The 20,021-nt window shown below is 50.1% G+C and overlaps 1 protein-coding gene across 1 annotated transcript; it reads right to left on the reverse strand.

Moving 5' to 3' along the window:
* Positions 1-2,731: 2,731 nt before the first annotated feature.
* POU4F1 (POU class 4 homeobox 1) lies at positions 2,732-10,011 on the reverse strand. The gene is made up of 2 exons (XM_078656046.1): positions 9,732-10,011; positions 2,732-7,520 (listed from the first exon to the last, which is right to left on the reverse strand). Exons 1-2 carry the CDS (start codon positions 9,855-9,857, stop codon positions 6,540-6,542), a joined length of 1,107 nt encoding a protein of 368 aa, XP_078512172.1. The 5' UTR covers positions 9,858-10,011; the 3' UTR covers positions 2,732-6,539.
* Positions 10,012-20,021: the final 10,010 nt, after the last annotated feature.

Consider the following 20,021-nt stretch of genomic DNA (forward strand, 5'->3'; position numbering starts at 1 on the left):
AGTGAGTGCAGGAGGTGGAAGGGGGGAGGTAAAGCAAGTGGCTACTAGGGGGTGAGACAGCAGCTGATGAGCTGAGAGGGACGGGGGTCCGGCCTGGACACAGACAGCAGACTTCCTAGAAATGGGTACAGAGGTGGCCTAGACAGAGGGTGCTGGAAGTGGACGCCAGGGGGCTGGGACTGCAGCGAGGAGCAGCTGAGAGGGGCGGCCTGGACAGGGGCGCCCAAGAAAGAAATCGCGGAGCTGCGGTAGAGAGTAAAGGAAGTAGGCAAAGAGTGCCACGGTGTGTGGGTAGGGACTATGGATGCCCGGGAGAGCGTCCTAGGTGGTGTGGGGGCATGCATGTGTGAATGACGGATTGCTAGAGCGCAAACCTAACCACAATGCAGTGGAGAGGCCGGACAGGAAGCTTGATCTGGCCTAGCTGCCATTAAGTAAGTGCCAGAAGGACTATTTGTCTGTTGCCACATGGACTGTCTCGGTGGCCAAGGTGGGCAGGTTTCTTAATTGCGAGGGCAGTACACCGAAAGGAGTGTAGTTGAGCTGAGCAGTCGCAGGGGCCGCTGGGTTGAGGCACGTGGCCCACAAACCCGCCCGCCCCCCAACCAGGTCCCTTTCAGGTAGATGGCCTATATTAATTTGGTACAATCGGTCATACCCTTTTAAAAAGTCTGCCACCAGTACTGTCGTAACAATATGTCTCGAAAAGTGCTGATTCGCAGTTGGTGAGTGACTGGGACACTTTTGTGCTGTGGCCCTAGTCCAGTCTCAGCTCAACCCTGGCTGTCAGGGCAGAAACAGACACGCATGGGGGAACAGGCAAGGCGGGCAGGGAGGCGCCCTAGACAAAGCTGGGTATAGAGGGCGGGTGGGCCCCTGACCAGGCGGACGGGACTCCGGCCAGGGTGTTCCTGACAGTGCCGCGCGCCCCTCGCCAGCAGCACATGCTACACACAGAACATGCGCTTTTACCTCGGTTTTTCTGCGCCTCTTTGCACTTTAGCACTTCAATTCCAAACGTGGAACAAACCCAATATTTCTAAACTGCTGTTCGCATGTTACACATGTTCTTAGCTCTCTACCATGACGACGGAGCCCTAAGTTGCTTTTATTCCGGTGTCTCTAGCAGTCTCTGCGTTGGGCGGTTCAGGCCGCCGGCCTCTTTAAGGCAGGCTGTCAGGCGGCGGCAGGCCCTCTCTGTGAGGTGCTCTCAGCCCCCCGGTGCGCCTGCACTAGACGTTTCCTCTGCAATTCTCATTAGTACATCGAGTCCGTTCATTAAAAATTAATCTGCGCTCAAGCAGTCTTTGCTGATTTCCAGGCCTGCCCGGTACATCTGTAACTGCTGCTCGTGTAATGATCCGTGCTATGCAGACATACATTTAGAGTTTTCAGCGGCTGTGGGACGCTTAAACTTTTAAAGACACCTTTAAACCCCACCGACTGAGTGTGTGTGCCTCAGTGTGTCGGTGTGCCTATGTGTATTGCCTGTCTCTGGGTTTGAGTTTCTCTGAAGGTATGTGAGGATGTCTGTATCTGAGCGTGGCTGGCTGTGTTGTGTCTATGTGAGTGCAGGCGTGCGAGCATGTCTATATCTGTGGTTCCCGTGTCTGTGTGGGTGTGTCTGTGCTCATGCGTATCTGCGTGGTTTCTGTGTGTGTCTGTTTGCATGTGCATCTGCGTGGTCTCTGTATGTGAGTGTGCGTGTGTACTTAAATGTGTATCCACCGCTGTAGTTTCATTATCTGTGTGAGTATGTGTACGGTTGTTTGTGTGATTTCTCTGTGTGTGAGTGAGTGTGTCTGTATGCGTGCATGTCTAGCTCTGTGGTTTCAGTATCCGTGTATATGTGTGCATCTCTATCTGCGTGGGTTCTGTGTGTGATATGTGTGTCTGTATGAGTGCATGTCTATCTCAGTCGTTTCCGCATGTGTGTGTATGTGTACATGTCTATCTCTGTGGTTTCTGTGTGTCTATGTGTGTGTGTGCATGACTACCTCTTTGGTTTCTGTGTGTGTATGTGTGCATGTCTATATGTTTGGGTTCTGTGTGTCTGTATGCGTGCCTGGCTATCTCTGTGGTTCCTGTCTGTGTGTGTGTTCATATCTATATGTGTGGGTTCTGTGTGTCTGTATGCGTGCATGCCTATCTCAGTGGTTTCAGTAAGTGTGTGTATATATGTCCATGTCTATATGTGTGGGTTCTGTGTGTGTCTGTATGCGTGTATATCTAACTCTGAAGTTTTGGTATGTTTTTTTGAGTGTGCTTCTTCGTGTCGATCTCTTTGCTTTGCGCGTGTGGGCACGCCAGTGTGTGTATGGGGTGCATATATTTAACATGGTTTATTTATGTGTTTCTTACTGTCTATGTATCTCTGTGTGTACCTGTGTGTCTGACCGTGTGTGTGTCTCTGTGTATATCTGTGTGTTAATGTACCTATGTGTGTCTTTTTTTTATCTGTGTATCCCTTAGTGTGTGTGTTCGTGCTTTGCGTCTGTTTGCGCGCGCGTCAATTTGTGTTTCTTTTAACTGTGCGTCTGTTCGTGTCATAAATACTTTTATCAAACATACTTCTCTTCCTACTAAGATACACAAGCTGTCTCACCTTTAGTCTTTCTGTCTGATGCGTCATGCCAATCACTGATAAATAACTCTTCAAACATACAGCCGAGTTTAAAACACACAACGCCAATCACACGTTCACAACAACGGAAGGAACAGCCAGTTTCGAGTTAACGAAAATTAGTTTTATTTTCTTAAAAATAACCTTTGTGCATATTCTTAACATCGACAATAAATGTATTTAAAAATCACAGTTTTTGTTTCAACCAAGAGACTCCTTTCAAAGTGTCAGGATAGTGAGTGTTTCCTTCACAGGTTCGGCGGTGAAATAAAAAAAACAAGTGTGGGGATGCTGTTGGGACGTGGTAGGAAAGAGGGGCGATTAATGTTGTTTTTATACATTTGGCATCTTTCGGGTCACAGTCAAGCACATGACGAGGAAGGGTCTACTATTAGTGTGAAGCAAAGGGTGAATAATTAATGTTAACTTTTATTTAAACTTGGGACAGCGCTTGTTTGTTTTTTGACGTACTAACTCAAACTCGAAGGTAGGCGCTATATTGGGCAGCTGAGTGCTACTACATATGTGCACCCAAACTCAAATGGCACTACGTGCCAGCTGCCCCTCGGGGCAACACCAGACTCCCAGGAGGCACCGCAACCCAGGCAGGCGCTCCCGTCGCTATGTATTAACCCATTTATTCATATGGAATAAACATCTTTTAAGGCGCATAGCTCCTCTCTAAAAACATGTAATATACACATAGACGTTTTATTCAATAGCACCGCTGTTTGTGAATGCTTTTTAAACATGTTTCATGTAAAACAATGGGCGTACTGCAAAATAAAAACACATTCGAGCCGTTCCTGTTTTTGATGGCAGAAAGAAAACATGTCACAAGTTACCAGCCGAAGAATGGAAATTTAAAACCACCATAATGAGGTGTTTATCGGCATTCTCTTTTTTTTTTGGAAAGTGTACAGGGGCGCAGGAGTTTGCCAACTGCGTCTTGCGGGCCAAATAGTTTGAAAACGATAACAAAAAAATGATGTTTTGGTAAGAATACGTCATACCCCCAGTCCAAACCTGAAATGACAAGAAACATCTACTAACAGGTGGAGAAAATAAAGTAACCATTTGGGGAAACGAGTATGGTTGAATCCTGTGAGAACTTCTTGGCTTTCACTATTTACAATATTATTAATTTCTCAACGCACATTAATACTTGTATTCAACAAGACCAGTGTGTGGGTGTTCGCTGTGAAAACAAGCATCGAACAGTGAAAAGACATCCTCGAGAAATGTCTGCCGCACGCTCGTCCAGTCAGTGCTCAGGTTCAAGATGCATAGAATGTTTGCATTGCAAACAACGGTACTGAAATAAAGACAGCAACAGCAGATCATGGTACACAAATAAATACATGGACATCAAGCAATGACGTCTAAATAAATACAATACCCGGAAACAATGATGTAAGTATAAACACATAAATAAATAAATACGTACAGAAACCAATGAACAGCACTCGTATGGAGTTATTGATATTATTAACAGTAGAGATTTGATTTCGGATCTGGAAGTGCCCCCATTGGGCATGCGTTATGCCAGTCTGGTTACATGGCCCATATGTCCGGATTCTTTAGGAGTGAACTTGCACCCTGGTGTGTGTGTTTGTATACATTCCCACAAATCTCGGAAGCACGCACCTGCCTAATGTGAAACACTGCCCTCAAACTCAGGAGAGTGCAATAGTGCAAATTATACACGAGTTCTCTGGCCCAGAATTACACTTCACAAAAACGAATACTGGTTTTATTTGGGCGTGGGGGCGTGTGTTTGTGTGTGGGGGGAGGAGGGTGACAGTGGAGTGGACGGTGTACAACATACAACTGTTAATTGAAACACTTTAAAAAACATCCCCAGCCCTGAATTTCAATTAAAAAAAACACAGATTATAAAATGTCTCAATACTGTTTGCATTTATTAAGCAGATCCGTATTGTCTGACCTGCCCCATTCTGGGTATGGGAACACTGTAGTTTTCCTGTTGCAGTCAAATTATGAGAATTTGAAAGAGAAAAGGGGAAGCGACAATGGGGATCATTTTTGATGGAATAATGAATTATCTTGGTTTTTTTTAAATCTTTTTTTCACTGAAGCGTAAAAAGGAAGCGACTATGGGGTACCATTTTTGACAGATTCATGATTTTTTAAAATCTGTTTTTTCACTGCAGGTGCAAAGCGCCCACAGAACGGTCTTCTTGACATTCTAAACCGGAAGGACTTCAGCCCCTTCCTGGGAGACAATGTGACAGGATGATGGAGGTGGGGGCTTGGGCCCCTGCTTACCCCCTGGAATCCCACAAGGGCCTAGATAATGTGGACCCCTTCTGGGACCTGCACACACGTCAAGTCACCCAGCCACCACCCACCACGGAGCCCACAAGATAAAAAAAAAACACCCAACAGTGGAAAAAGAGAAACCTAACTGAAAAACAGCGGACGTTTCACATTATCTTCACGCCAAGCACAAGTTTAATGTTTCAAGCAGGACACCCTCTGTGGTACCGGAACTACATTTAAAGAACCAATGAGAGTAATGTACACATGACACAAATATGTGTGCATTTCAGATTATGTGTATCTCTGAACCTGTCGCGGGGCACCTATAAAATCACATGTTTATCATAGGACTTCTAGGCCCAGGTATTTGGGAGACAGGGTCACTTAGCCTTGTTGTTTGTAAACCTCACCAGAGTCAAAAGGAAGCATTATTGGACCATATTATAGTCACACATAAGTCATTATTATATGTTTTTTAAAGAAATAATTGATTTATTAAAGAGACAGCTATTGAATTGTGTAGCATAACAGGCTGTTTTGTTAGGTTCCCCACTGGCTAAATTATATAAATCAAATTACGTATGGGAAATAAATAATGGGTGCGTGACCATGCCTGTGTGTTACAGATTTTGAAAGCAACGCTGCTTTTGTGCAACAAAAATGCCCAAAAGAGAGGAGAGTGAAAGTGTGTGTGAGACACAATAATTTATAATATATCGCATTGCTTAGGCAATGCATTACATATTGTGCAGGGAAGGCAAATACATATCAGCATTTCACCCACAAATGAGATTGTGTGATTCAAAAGCTCATACATATTCATAACATAATACTGAATCGTAACTTGCTTTTTGTATAGAACTTCACCCCCCACTCCACATGTCGTGCTTTACAGGTGTTACTAATTTCCACTTTAATGGCCCTCAAATGATGGACTGAGAAGGGTTTAAAAGCTGAACTGGCCCTTTAAGGATTGAAACCCCAAGCACTTTACATAACAGGTGTAGGTATCATTCATTTTAATTGTGGCAAAATGATCGACCTGGAAGAATGGAAGGCTGAGCTGACCCGCCCTGCATGCAGACTTGTGACACGCAGATCACAGCTATGCCAGCAGTGAGCTTTATTTAATTCACTGTAATATACAGTGTTGTCTTCTACGCGCTATAAGGTGCTATTTTCTGTCTATAGCACTATGTACAGATGTTGAAACAGCGCTGAAAGAATTCATTTCACTCCGAGTTCATACATACTTGTAAAATATGCAACATACTCTGTTCTGCGGCATGCCTTTCCATCTTTTTTTCCTCTGTTCTATAAAACTCACAAATAACCAGGTAAATAAATAAATAAATAAAATACTGCAGTTCAAAGTGTACGATACAGATTGCGGGCCTTAGCAGTCCCCTGGGGGCTCAGAGCCCCCTTGTATTTGTCACATGGCAGGTCAGGTGCGATGGGCCAGTACACCCACCGGCACCTCCCCGGGGAAGCCCGGGGCCCAGCAGTCCTCCTCCGCCTCAACAGTCCCGGGGAGGCCGGGGCCGCCCGGGCCGAGCCTCGCCCGGAGCTGTCCATGGTCCCGCGGATCAGGCTCGCCTCGCCAACGAGTCCTCGGCCAGAGCCAGGCCGGTCAGTAAGTGGCCGAGAACTTCATGCGCTTCTGCTTCTGTCTCTGGTTGCAGAACCACACCCTGACCACGTTTTTTTTCAGGTCCAGCTTCTCGGCGATGGCGGCGATCTTCTCGGAGGAGGGCCGCGGCTGCACGGCGAAGTAGGCCTCGAGGGAGCGCTTCTCGGGCGCCGCGATGGAAGTCCGCTTGCGCTTCTTCTCGCCCCCGTTGAAGAGCTCGGGCTTGGCCATCTTCTCGCGCTGCGCGCCCTCCGCCTCCTCCAGCCAGGCCTGCAGGATGGGCTTCAGCGCGATCATGTTGTTGTGGGACAGCGTGAGCGACTCGAAGCGGCAGATGGTGCTCTGGCTCAGCGAGCCCACGCCCGGGATCTTCAGGTTGGCCAGCGCCGAGCCCACGTCGGCCTGGGTCACCCCCAGCTTGATGCGCCGCTGCTTGAAGCGCTCGGCGAAGGCCTCCAGCTCGCGGGGGTCCGTGTCCGAGTCGCACAGGGAGGTGAGTCCGGAGGGGGGCCCCTGGTGCGAGCCCATCAGCCCCGGGTGGGTCAGGCCCGAGCTCATGTTCATGGCCGCCTGGTGGGAGAGGTGGCCCAGGCCGTGCATGTGGCTGTGCGGGTGGGCGGAGGTGGAGATGAGGCCGCCGCTGCCGGGGCCCCCGGGGCCTCCGCCCGGCCCACCGCCTGCCCCTTGCCCCTCGTGGCCCCCGCCGCCTCCGGCCATCAGGGCCAGGGAGGGCGAGGAGATGTGGTCCAGCAGGTCGCCCGGCTCCAGGGGCTGGTGGTGGTGGTGATGGTGGTGGTGATGGTGGTGCGCCAGCGGGACGGTGGAGTTGGAGCTGCAGGGCACGCTGTTCATCGTGTGGTAGGTAGCGTCCGGCTTGAAGGGGTGGCTCTTGCCCTGGGACACGGCGATGTCCACGGCCGCCAGGGCCTCGGCGCGGGCCAGGAGCGTCTCATCCAGGCTGGCGAAGATGTTGCTCTGCAGCTGGAAAGAGAGACAGAGATGAACGTGTGACAATAACAACCAGGCGGCGAAGAGCAGGAAACACAGGGCGACATGAATGGGAAAAGGGACCAAGAGCGGAGGCAGGAAACAGGCAGGTGGAGTGAGAGGTGATGCACAGAGAACACCGACTAAACAGAGAGAGAGAGTAGGGGAAACATAAATTAAATAAAAGAATGTAAAGGAAACATTGATAGAGGAAAAGCACATGGGAAACCAGAAATAATGTATTAGCTAGCTGTCAGTTCGGCACTCAGATGGGAGGGGAGACAGATTAAACACTGAACTAGCAAGGACAAAGAGGAAATGCCAGATTTTGAGGATGGTGTGTATCAAAAAAGACATGGACAGGGGCCTATAGTCTGGGGTTATGAAATGATAAAACGCAGAATGGAGAGTGAATAGGGAGTTGTCACAAAACATAGCGGTTGGGGGGTGGCAAGATGGAAGGCAGAGGGTTGGATATCAGACGGAGGAATCCGGCAAGCACAGAGTGCATAAGAAATGGAAAACACTCTTCCAGGGGACGAGCCACAGAAATGAAAACACAGGAACCAGAGAGAAAGTGGGTGAAGTCCGGGAGACTGGTGTGAACACGCTTTCAAAAGAGATCACAGGCGCTCAGATGATTGCAGAGGGAGACATGAAAAAAACATTAGGCGCAGCTTGTCAGGATGTGCCCGGCAGCGCTTTTATTAATGCACACACCGTGCATGCGGTGCACGGGGAGGGGAAGGGGCACCAGGAAAGGGAATGAGAGCAGAGAACAGACGGAGATGCGAGTGAGGGGCAGGAAGATGGCTATAGAGAAGAAAGAAGAGAGCAGTTGCGAAGGGAAAGAGTCTATGTCAGCAAATAGCAATGTGCAAAGGGGGAGGGATATCAGAGAGAAAGTAGAAAGACGCGATTTGATAAAAAGAATAGGAGATATAGGGAGAGAAGTTGAAAAAAACCACAGAAGGACTACAGGCTCGAAAACTATACAAATGAATTGGAGCGTTAGAACGAACATTGAGGATAAAAGAGACAAATGAAAAAGAAATAAAGTCATGAAAGAAAGAGGAACATATTACGGAAGTGAAAGGAGGAATAAAAGGGACAGCTGTGTGAACTTCAAAGATAATGAGACCGGGTTAAAAAAGGCAGCCCGAGGCGAAAGAAGCAAACTGAGATGAAGATGTGTAGAAAGAGGTACATAGTGAGCGGAGATAAGAAAACAGGACTCAAGAAAAAGCAGGGGCAGAAGTTGGCGAAATGTCTGAACGAAAAGGACAGACAATTGGAAGGAAAGAAATAAATTTAAAAAGTTTCACTGAATGAGTGAGAATAGAATAAAAAGAGACTCAAAGGAGACATTGGTGTGTGGAAAGAAGTCGAGAGTATGCAAAGAGTGCGCAGAGGAAAAGAGCAAGAGACAGAACAAGACAATATGCAGAGGAATTAGGAAAAATAACAGAAAGAGTGTTTGGTGAAAAAGGAAAGAAGGTGTAAAAAGCTAAGAAAAAAGATGACAGATTAGTCTCATAGATTATACAAGAAAAATCATGAATAAAAACTAGAACTGCAGAAGGTGTGAATTTCAGGGTGACAGATGAAAGAGTGTCGGGAAAAAGGGTAACTAGGTAGAAAACACAGAATGTTAAAACAATTGGAATAGAAGAACATAAAAGGGAAGGCGAGAGAAGAATAAAGGATGGAAAAAGAAATGAGAGAGAGAGGGCGACAGAATTTCAGGCTTAGATAACGAGATTGAAAAAGCTTAGGAGAGAAGTAAGAATGTTACGAGTTGAAAGTCTAAAGGACCATTTCACAGAACTAAACACGGATGAAAAAGGAGAGAGAACGGAGAGAAGTATAACTTAAGTGAGGTGAGAGTAAGAGAAAAAGGACACATAAAAGCGAGGGTCGTGAGAAGAAGGAACACAATGAGAATAACTGAACTGGTGAAATGTGAAGAGGGTAAAGGAACATGATAGACAAGGTGGGACACATGGGTGAATAGTGAAAAGAACTATCAGGTGGCGACGAGGAAATAGTGAAAAGCAGAGGTGAAGCGACAGGGAGACATGGGTGAAGAGGGGCAGATAAATGAAGAGACACGTGAAAAGACAAGGAGGTGGACATGTGTAGAAAGGGGACAAACGGTGGCACTGCATGACAGAAACAGGTGTACGGGGTGCAGGGCTCGCTTACCGGCGGGGTGGGCAGGCATGCCCTCCGGATGGCCTCGGAACTGGTGTGGTGCAGCGTTGTGTACTTGTGCTCAGGCAAGCTGGGGTGCATGGCAAAGTGCGGCTGCTTGCTGTTCATGGACATCATCTTGAAGCCGTGCGTGTACTCCCAGCCCAGGGCACGGGCTTGGCGGCCTGGCGCTCCCAGGTCCGGGCAGGGACCCTGTACCGCCACGCTCCGCCCGCAACCTGCCCTGCTGCTCTGGCGCAGCCTCCTCCGCCTCCTGCCTGCCTCCTGCCTCCTGCCTCCTGCCTGCAGCCGCTGTCACTGCTCTCTGCACTGCCCCGGCGCGCGGCACGCTTACACCTGAGCCCCACGATCTCGTTGGCTAGAGCCTGCGGCTTCTCGCGAGAGGTCGGGGTTTGACTGACAGCCGCGCAGCCCGCCCACCGCGCGCTCAGATTCAGGCAGAGCGAGAGCGACTCTTCCAACGGCCGCCGGGCGGCGCGAGGCAGGTGAAGCACCTGTAACCGTGCGCATGCGCGGTGAGCAGCACCTGCTGCTGGGCAACAGGACTGCGTCCAGAGTAGGACTTGTTTACAAATATGACCATGTTGTAATATAGTGCACGAACATGTCTATGGGCTTTTTTATTTCCTTCTAGGTGGTTTCGTTGCTATTTGTGTATGGAAGTCAACCCTTCAGAAGACCAACGTTGTGGAATTTCCGTATTACTTCTTATCGTTTTATTTATATAATACATCACCTCTACAGAATACGCGGGTCAATACAATTGTAAAAACACTATTTTTGAGGTGGCTGGTACGCATAGGGTGACGGTTGCTTTACTCACTTAAGTAGTTTTTTACCCTCTTAGTAAGAAGTCGTGGAATGTAAGTGAGAGCAGTGTATTTTGAAATGTATGTTCTTGTACTTTTTTCATATGCTTGTTTGCAGGCTGCAACATACATGTTCAAACAAGTGCTTGCATTATTGGGTGTATATTAGATACAGCACCCCTACTGTGAGGTTGCATATGTGACATGGGCATGCACAAAGATACTTTATGTTATAATGCACCCATGTACAATGAAAATGAAAAAACTGTCATATAACTTGCATCGGGTGCATTTAGCTTTTTTTTGTTTCCTTTTGCTTATATTGTATGGTTGTGCTTTCTCGAAGACAGGACGATGACAAATGCATCAGAGCAATGCTAATGACATTTTTATATAAAGCGTTTCATACCGCACCTCTGCGTTTCTAAGCGCTGTATATAAAAGGAATTACTTTTTCCTTGATGGTTATGGTGTCACCTCTTCTTTGATTGCCAGCAGCTGCCAACTTTCTTTGGAAAAATAGTCTCACTGCTGGCCAGCATCCTCCAGAAAGTCTATTAATGTGCTATTGTTGTGTACGAGGGCCGGACTGCGGACCAGGCCGGCCCACTGGCCTGCATGGGGGACCTGGGGGCCGAAGAACAGGTCCCACTCGCCCTCCTTGTAGAAAGGCCCCGGCCGTTCCTCGAGAGGTTTCACCCTCACAACTGTACACACGGACAGCGGCGGGGCTGGCGGCCACGAGCCACCGCAGGGCTCTGTTTGTGTGCAGGCGCGGAGGATGTAAATGAGCCTGGAGCGACCGTACAAATAATTAATGGCAGAGACACCGTAACGTGCGCTGATGAATGGCACTTCCTTCTCGCATCGATTCTCGCCGCCTGCTCTCCTTGCTGCGGGGGGTACAGAGGTGGTGGCAGCTCTCCTGCCCCCTTGTGCTGGCCATCCCCAGCGCTAGGGGTGGCTGTAGCGCCTATGTAGGCGAGGCAACCAGTGTCCCCCAAGCACTACACCGCGCATCACTTGTTAAGGGTGGCTTAAGGGGAGAACTGGGGAGGGGCGTAGCTGTCAATAGTGTAGCGGGTGCAGTGGCACCAAGGCCCAGGGGTGTAATGGGCAATTTTCAAAGAAAGTGTGGCTTTTTCACTACCACGCCAGGTGGTGGTAGCGGTGTGTGTGTTGGGGGGGAGGGGGGGGGAGTCCTTTCTCGCATGGGGGTGGAGTGGTCCCCATGCTACGCCACTGCCCGTCGGCACTCGAACAGATGACGGAGGATCCGCGGATGCCTTCAGGGGGTAGGCAGGGTGTGCCGGGCCCGGCTGCTGGTGGGCAGACAGTCTGTTGGCGCCCAGGCTCCGGCCTGCACTTCCCGGCCCATTGTTCAGAGGGAGATCTCCAAGGCAGGGCACATCTGCCACCCGTCTGCCTGAGCCCGGCTCGTCTCCAGGAGGGGGTGGGGATTCCGTGCGCAACATTTAGTGCAAGAGAGGGCCTGGACAACACCCGTTTTCGATGGCACCCGACTTGCGAGGGCGTGTGCATGTGATCTGGACAAGCGTGCACTATCAGATATGCATGATACATGTGTGTGTGTGTGTGTGCATCTGGTGTGTTGTATCTTGTGTGTGAATCGTGTGAATTTTCCACATGTTGTGCTGCGGTTCGAGGCAAGATGTATTCCTCAATCTGGGAGTGTTTTGTGTTTGGTATTTGTGTGCATCTACTGTGTGAATGCCTTGTTTGCGCATTGTATGTGTTTGTGTGTGTATGTTCGAGGTGCCTATTGTACTGAGCGTGCTTTTTGTGAGTTTCAGGTGAGCATGCCGTGTTTGTATATTGCGCTCCCCAGTGTGTGCGCAGGTGTGAGTGTGGAATGCGGTTGATCACGTGATGAGCACTGGGTGTGGATCTGTTGGGGGTGTTTGTGTGTGCCATTCAAGTGGTGTGGATCGGTTGTGATGTGGTGTGTGTATATTGGACACAGCATGCGCCGCTGGTGTTCGTGCACTAAGTGGAAGTGGTTTTGTGTGTTGTGGGTGATGTATGACCCTTTTTTTGGAGGGGGGCTGCGGGGGGCGGTCTGGCATATGTTGGCGTCTAGCTGGGTCGGTGTGTCTAAGTTAGTCCTGATTGTGTGTGTGTGTATTACTATCAGGTGAAACTGAATTGTCAGAGTGATATACTGGATATGTGGATGAGTGTGGTTTGTGTGCATTCATGGGTGTGTTTGAGTTTCTCCGTGTATGTTGTTCCGTACCTGTTGTTTGTATGATCTGTGTTGGCGTGTTTCCGGTGTCAGTGATCCACGTGACAGGCGAGTGGGGTGCATATGATGTATTTTTCCATTAGTCTTATGCTCGATGTACGCATTGGGTGTGTTGTGCGGTTCTGACTTATCTGCTGCACGTATGCTTATATAAGTGTGGTATTCGCACTGTGTTTGTAACAACGATGTACCGCCATCGCACTATCAAGGGAAATGGAAATGTAGCTGTGTCGCATAAACAACTGAGGGACATTTGAGTGGAATCCCAGGTCTCGCGTGTACGTCACTCCAGCAGCTGCCATGCTTATGTGATACCAGGGCCAAGCCCCCCTACAACCAGCTGTCCCCGCCCGGAGTCCTGTGCTGGTATCCGGGCCCTGGTGGCGGCGCCACGGTGGTAATAAACTGCCGGGGGCCGTCTGTGTTTGGACGGTGAGTGGGAGGCGGGGAGGGGGGCTGCGAGGTCACCCGGGACGGGCTCCTATTAAACGCTGAGCCGGCCCAGAGCAGCAGCCCCATAGTGTCCGGTTACAGAAATCGATAAGTTCCCCATGTGCTCCTCTTAGCACTCCATGAACCGCTTCCATATGGACGAGGATCTGGCTGGCACCCCCGGGGCACGCTCCGCCTTCTGACCCCTGAGTCCCAGCGCTAGGCCTCGAGCATGCACCACCTCACAGCATAAGTTAACCATGGTTAAAAGGCGCGTTTCACAATGCACTGAATAAACCTTTTTAAATATAGAAAAGGGACACATGCTGGCTGAACTAGAGTCAACATGTACAGGGGCTTCCAAGTCAATCAGACTGGACCATGACATTTATAGCGCTCAACCTGTTTCTAAGCGCTGGGTTTTTATTGTCCAATAATAGATCTGAGGTACGAGGAGAACTCATTTTCCTGCTTCTTTTCTATTTTTATTTAGCTACTGAATCACGGCCTCCACACACACACAGTTGCTCATCCTTTCACTTCTCTGAAGATGCCCCGCCCCTTCCGTTTCAGGCTATAGTGCTCATTGAAGCCGCAGAGCCCCGCACCAAGCACCTTATCAGAACCCAAAACATCACACGCCTTGTGCAGGTGTGTGTTTGAGACAACCGGAGGCGTCCCTCGGACGCTTTGTCAGAAGGTGTCAAAGTTGAGAGCAGAGTGTGGCGAAGTTTGCAGCGCCCCCTCCCGACGGCGGGCGCCCGGATCCCTGGAGCGGCCCGCCCTGGCGCAGAGGGCCCCTGGCTCACCGCACAAAGAGGCTTTCCGTGTCCTAATGAGGGGCTGTCCCCGCATCAGCAAAGACCTGCTAATTGCCTAGGCACGGGCTGCGGTAATTGCCTTCGCAGCCAAAGTGGAGAGTGTTGTCATATTAAAAATTGAAGGCTCTGATGGCGGCGGGGTCCCGGGGCGGCTCTCACCGAAGCCCCCATTCGGGGAGGAGGAACACGAGGCGGGGGGAGCCTCCTAACCACCCACCCACCCGTGGGAGCAAAACTAACAACTCTTAACAAACATGCCTTTGCTGCATTTCCTGCTACCGTCCTTTTATCCAAAGAGTTATTTTGCAGCAAACTGGCGAACATTGAAAAGTGCTATTATTCAATGTGCCGAGGCACTTGAGAAGTGTTGGTACTCTCTTATTAAAGGCACAGCACTCTGGCTGGGATGTCCAGGTGTCCTCCCTTCCAAATTACTGAAGTCAGGTACTCCGTTCCTGACCGTACCTGCCCACGTCAAGCACAGGTTTTTAATCAAAACATGTGTGACGTTGGTACTTAAGTGAGTATAAAGCCTACGTGTTTGCCAAGTCTAGGTCCCAAGTCGCTTTCATTTAGAAGTTCCCTCACCACGTAACTGGAATGGCCGGCTGGGTCACTCTCGGCCACAAATGGCATTAGTAGGTCCTTAATTCAACAAGTATATTTGCTGCTTCTTTCAGTCAACGTTGTTAAATCGATTCTAATCGCTTCGTTCGCTAAGGCCACCGAGGTACGGCGAGATCGTGTTATTATGACCAGGATCACACATTTTGGGTACATTGTGAGCCGTGATTAGAACACAGAATCCTCTGTTCTACATTGACAGCGTAATGACTTAGAACAGAGATATCTTATAACTAATGCGTCCATTTCACATGAACACATTTTGAAAGCAAATGCAGAAGAGCGACAGCGAGAGCCGTGTTAGCCCCGAAAAGGAGCCCAGTGTGAAATTCGAGCGGTAAAAACACAACGGATAAAAACACTTCCCTAAAACAGTGCCATTCCCCTTCCCTGCAAACCAGAGCGCACACAGAGGGGCCCCAGCAGCAGAAGTTGCCTTGTCATGTAACACATTGCCCTGATTTATAATAAAATTTTAACGAAATCATGCATATTTTAGCAGGCTTTAATCACTGCATGAAAATTTAATTCATGAACTGTAGCGCGTTTAAATAAATGAAGTGTTAATTCATTAGGGTTAATTAATTTGTTAAAGGATTGGGCGCAAGGTTAAGGTGGAGAGTGGAGCTTCTCTGTTAGCTCCAGCTCGGCTGGCGGTGGGCACGAGGCGCTGGGTGGGCGGGGCGGAGGAGCCGCCACCAGACAAAGAGGGGCGACAGGCGACAAACGCTTACTGAACACGGACTTTAAAGCGGCCATGCAGTGAAAGCCCCCACGCCAGGTCTCACAACTTACCCACACTCATAAAGGGGCGGGGGAGGAAATGTTGGGACGGATGAATTAGAGCTGTATTTCTTTTCACCGGATAGTCCTAATTAATAAGCCTTCCCACTAAGTTATCTGCACTTCACTGTAAATTGCTATTATTTTTGGATATAGCGCCTCGTACCACACAGCTGCCATTTAAAAGCACTATAAATGTCATTACCCAACTTAATGGTATCCAGTTTACCCAAAAATGGAAGGATGAGCCGGGTATTTGAACTTGCCTCACATTTCATTTTCAGCTGCAATTCTCCGACTGTTTCAACAGCAAGCGCTCAACCAACCGAGCCACCTCCGGCTTTTGAGCTCTCGTGATATAAGCGCGAGAAATGATACATCTCTTTTGACGTGGGATTCCCTTCAGGACTGACGCACATGGTATGTACTAGAGACCGCACCCACAGATCCATAGCCCCTTTAACAAATGTAAGATTCCGAGTGGAAACTTACCCATGCGTAAACCAAGCGTAACATTCCGCAACGTCAGTATACCCAAAGCATGCCCGTTAATTAGTCGATGCACGCTGGCATGCGGAATTCCGCCTGTCATTTGTGCGTAAATATCAGGGGTGATTAATATACATGTAACTTAACACAGTGAACAAATATGACTCGCAGTTGTGCCGGCGAAACTCCGAATCGTGGTGTTCCGCATGCTTGAATAGTAGAACTGGGGGAAAGTAAAACAGCCACAACTCACCCCAATGTAACAACCAAGTTAGAAATAATAATCTGAATACATATACAAGCAACTCCCCAGCCCTGCTATTGTCCACTTGAGCCTCACATCACCACGAAGCCAGGCTGCCCAGACACACACCATGCCCAGATCCACGGAAACTATACAGTCCTCTGACCCTGATGGTTTACGCGTAATTATGGTTTCGCCTCACTTGCCACCCAATCATTGGACTATGATCTGATTCATGGCCTGCAAAATTCAACAAAACACATTTTATTTCTATGTCAAACTGATCAAAAGGTAATCAAAAATGCCCCACGTGGTGATGTGCAGTAGCAGACCCTCTGCAAAGGTTAACTGGTCATTGTTTAGTTGTTGATTGCAGTATCGGCTCATTAAATCTATACTAATAAGGTGAAACTTTTGTCCAGAGTGTACTAACGTTCGTTAAAATGTCAAAATAGTGAATTTAACAATTTCAGCAGGTTCCACAATGTGCCACATAATCTGCCTTATCCGGCTGCATTAATCAGTCAACCCTGAAGCATTATTTAGTAATCCATTGCAGAACTGGTCCAGTTTCCCTAACCATACCACTAAAGAGAGATACAAACTTCACTGAGCAGAAAGCAGGCACTGTGGCAAACAATGTGGTGGACTCTTTTCTCTGCCTCCACAGGTCCACAATGGAACAGAGAAACAGGCCAAATGTTAGAAAGTCACCGATAAGGTGAATCAATGGTGGTGGAAACACCTGAGGTGGGGGAGAGAGAAAGAAAGTGGCAGGATGAGAGGAGGCAGGTGAAGAATCAGTTTGCCAGTGCCCCTGTGGCAGCATTACTCCCTGGTGGGAGGCTGTCCGGCATGTATCGCGGACACCATGCATCATCTGTCTGTTCCCGACAAGAAAGTTCTTGCAGCATTTTGCACCATGCACATTTCTTGTGGAAATTCAGGTCCAGGCTGCCCTCTGATGGCTCTTTAGTCCGGGTTGAGGCTGTCACAGCAATCGATACAATTAATTAATGCAAAGCATGTTTGGACCCACAAAGATGACAAAGAGTATTGGGTTTGCAAACCGTGAAGGTTTTACTAAAAAGAGTTGCAAAGTTACAAATTCAAATCATCAAATGAGTTGTAAGTCAAAAGCCAATAAATGAATGCATTCGCCAATATATATCATAGCAATTCAAATCATAAATGTAAAGGCAAACTGCTATAAAGTTGTATCAAAATGAATCAGAGCAGACTCAGTTTTCCAATAGAAGGGAAATTCCTACTTATTTAAGCTAGGAAAAGTTCAGGAACGTTTGGAAGAAGTCAGGCAGAAGGAGTCAGCATGGAAAGCCTCTGAAAGACAAGATATATAAATTAAATAAAGCTATGTCTAGCAAGCGGGGAGGGAGTCTGCTCATAAGTCAATTAAACGACTTCAGCCAAGAGAAAAAGGCATCTGCTCTACAGGAAGCTAGAAAGGAATCTCTCTAAAGGAAGCTAAAAGGGATCCGAATCTAAAAGGATGTAAATGGGAATATGCTTCCAAGGAAGCTAGATAGGAATCTGAATCGAAAATGCTGAAAACGCATTCTTAAAACAACAGAATTCCAGCATCAGTAACAGTAATTTCTCCAAAAAGCCAACCAATGAAGTGAAGACAGGAAAGATACACTTGCAGTCTCATTTAAATAAACACATTTCAGGGGCGTGGCCAAGATGGCGGAGTGAGCGGACGCTTCTTTCCGGAGCTCCTCCGATCCGTCGGGGCCCAAGCCTGAATTTTAGCGTTCTCCCCCTGCCATAGCACAGTAAAGGCAGCGGGAGCGCACGCCACTGCCTGGACTACCCTACGGCACACCCGAGCCCCGGTATAACTGCGGTGGAAGGCGACAAGGGGTGACGAGATGGGCTGCCGAGACAGCCGGAACCGGGGGCGGTAGGCGAGGCACCAGCCCGAGAGCCGCGACTGCCCGGCCTGGCCGAAATCCAAGCCTCGAGGTCGACGAGCGACGAGAGAGCACCTCCCGACCCTGCGGACCAGCACGGCCCGGTGCTTTGACAGGCCCCGGGTCTGGGCGCCCGGTTAGGGCGGGGACGATCGCCCGGATAACTAATCGAGACCGCGGCTGCGGCCTACACGAATGCAGCCCTTCCCGGCGGGCGCCGGGTCGCCCGGTGGGCCCGCCGGAGCAGCACCGGACACCTCGCCCACCCTGCCGGCCCCGATCCGGGTCCCCCGCGGAGGCGATGGCGGAGGGGGGCCCCGATTCGCCTGGAGGAGCCCGGGAGAACAGCCGGCGCCGAGATCCTCCGCCGCCATTTTGTCTGGACGCACCCGGGCCTGGAGGAGCTTGGGGCGCCGCGATCCGGCCTGCTGAGCTAACGCTCCACGAGGACTAGAGGCTGAAGCCCCGATTTACCCTGAGAGATCTTGGGGGGCCCCGCAGGAGGCCCGGGCTGTCGCAGAGGGGACAGTGCTTTGGTGGTGAGGTGGCCCACCCCTCTGCAGGAGACAGACGAGGTGCGGGCAGGCGGGCGCCGGCGCGGCTGGCGTCCCCGGCCATAACGCGGCCTCCCCGCCGGTGCGCCTACTTCCGCGGCCCGCTACTTACTACTACTGCCACGTGCGAGTCACTGGATGCACGGTCACTGCCAGGCGGCGCCGATCAACTGGGGAACGAACAGAGGCCTGAAAGCCGGAGGCCTACATGGCCTAGCCACGAAGCCCCGCGGCCACCGCACTCATCGGACATCGAAGCGGCGCGACTGCGGTCAGCCCCGAGCAGTGGGAACCCCCTTCGAAATGGCCGCCCAGAGAGGAGGGAAGAAGGGCGAGCGGACACTGCCTGAGATGCTGAACAAATCCCAAGCGAAAACGGACAGGGGGCACTCATCGCCGGGCCAGTCGAAAGCCCAACAGGATGCAGACGCGGGCGAACCACCCATAACCCGCTCCTTTCTGGAATCCCTCTTCAACTCACTTAGGGAGGACTTCCTTACCCTGAAGCAAGAGGTGGCGGGCGAGGTCAGGGAAGTGCGGAGAGAAGTGGACAGCCTCCGGGAGAGAGTGGCCGCCATGGAGGGCGCATACACCGCCAGGGTTGAGGAGATAGTGCAGCTGCAACAGGAGGTGATACGTCTGAGAGACCAGTAGCTGGACCTCCAGGCCCACACCGAGGACCTTGAAAACAGGTCCCGTCGGAACAACATTCGGGTCCGGGGCGTTCCATCCAAAGAAGAAGGTACTGATGTGGCGGGTTACCTTCAGGACTTGTTCCGCGACATCCTGGGCGAGCCGGCGGACTTCCACATTCGGATCGACAGGGCCCACCGTGTGGGACTTGCGAGGCGGACATCAGCCCCGCCGCCGGACATCTTGGCCTTTCTTCCGGACTACCCTCTCAAGGAACGTATCCTCAGCGAAGCCAGGAAGAAGCAGGCCCTGCAGTTCCGAGGTCATCCAGTGGCCCTCTATCAAGACTTGTCTGCTATAACGCTCCAAAAGCGTAAGTCCTTCAAGATTGCGACAGACTTTCTGAGAGAACATGAAACACCGTATGCCTGGGGTCACCCATTCCGCATCATCTTCAGGTGGAATGGAACTTTGCACCAACTCCGCTCCCTCCAGGACACCTGCGGGGTGTTGGGGATCACAGCAACCAAGGAAGACACGTCCACCCCAAGGCGGCGGCGCCTCACTAGGGATGGCTGGCAGCGAGTTTCGAGCCGTCAGTCATCCGGGTCCGGTGCGCGCACAGATCCACAGTCTATCAGAGCGGATATGGCTAACGCGGTGCGAGAAGTGGCCCGAGACACTGCACCGAC

The sequence above is a fragment of the Lissotriton helveticus genome, chromosome 8 (assembly GCF_964261635.1).
Source record: "Lissotriton helveticus chromosome 8, aLisHel1.1, whole genome shotgun sequence".
Classification (NCBI taxonomy): domain Eukaryota; kingdom Metazoa; phylum Chordata; class Amphibia; order Caudata; family Salamandridae; genus Lissotriton; species Lissotriton helveticus.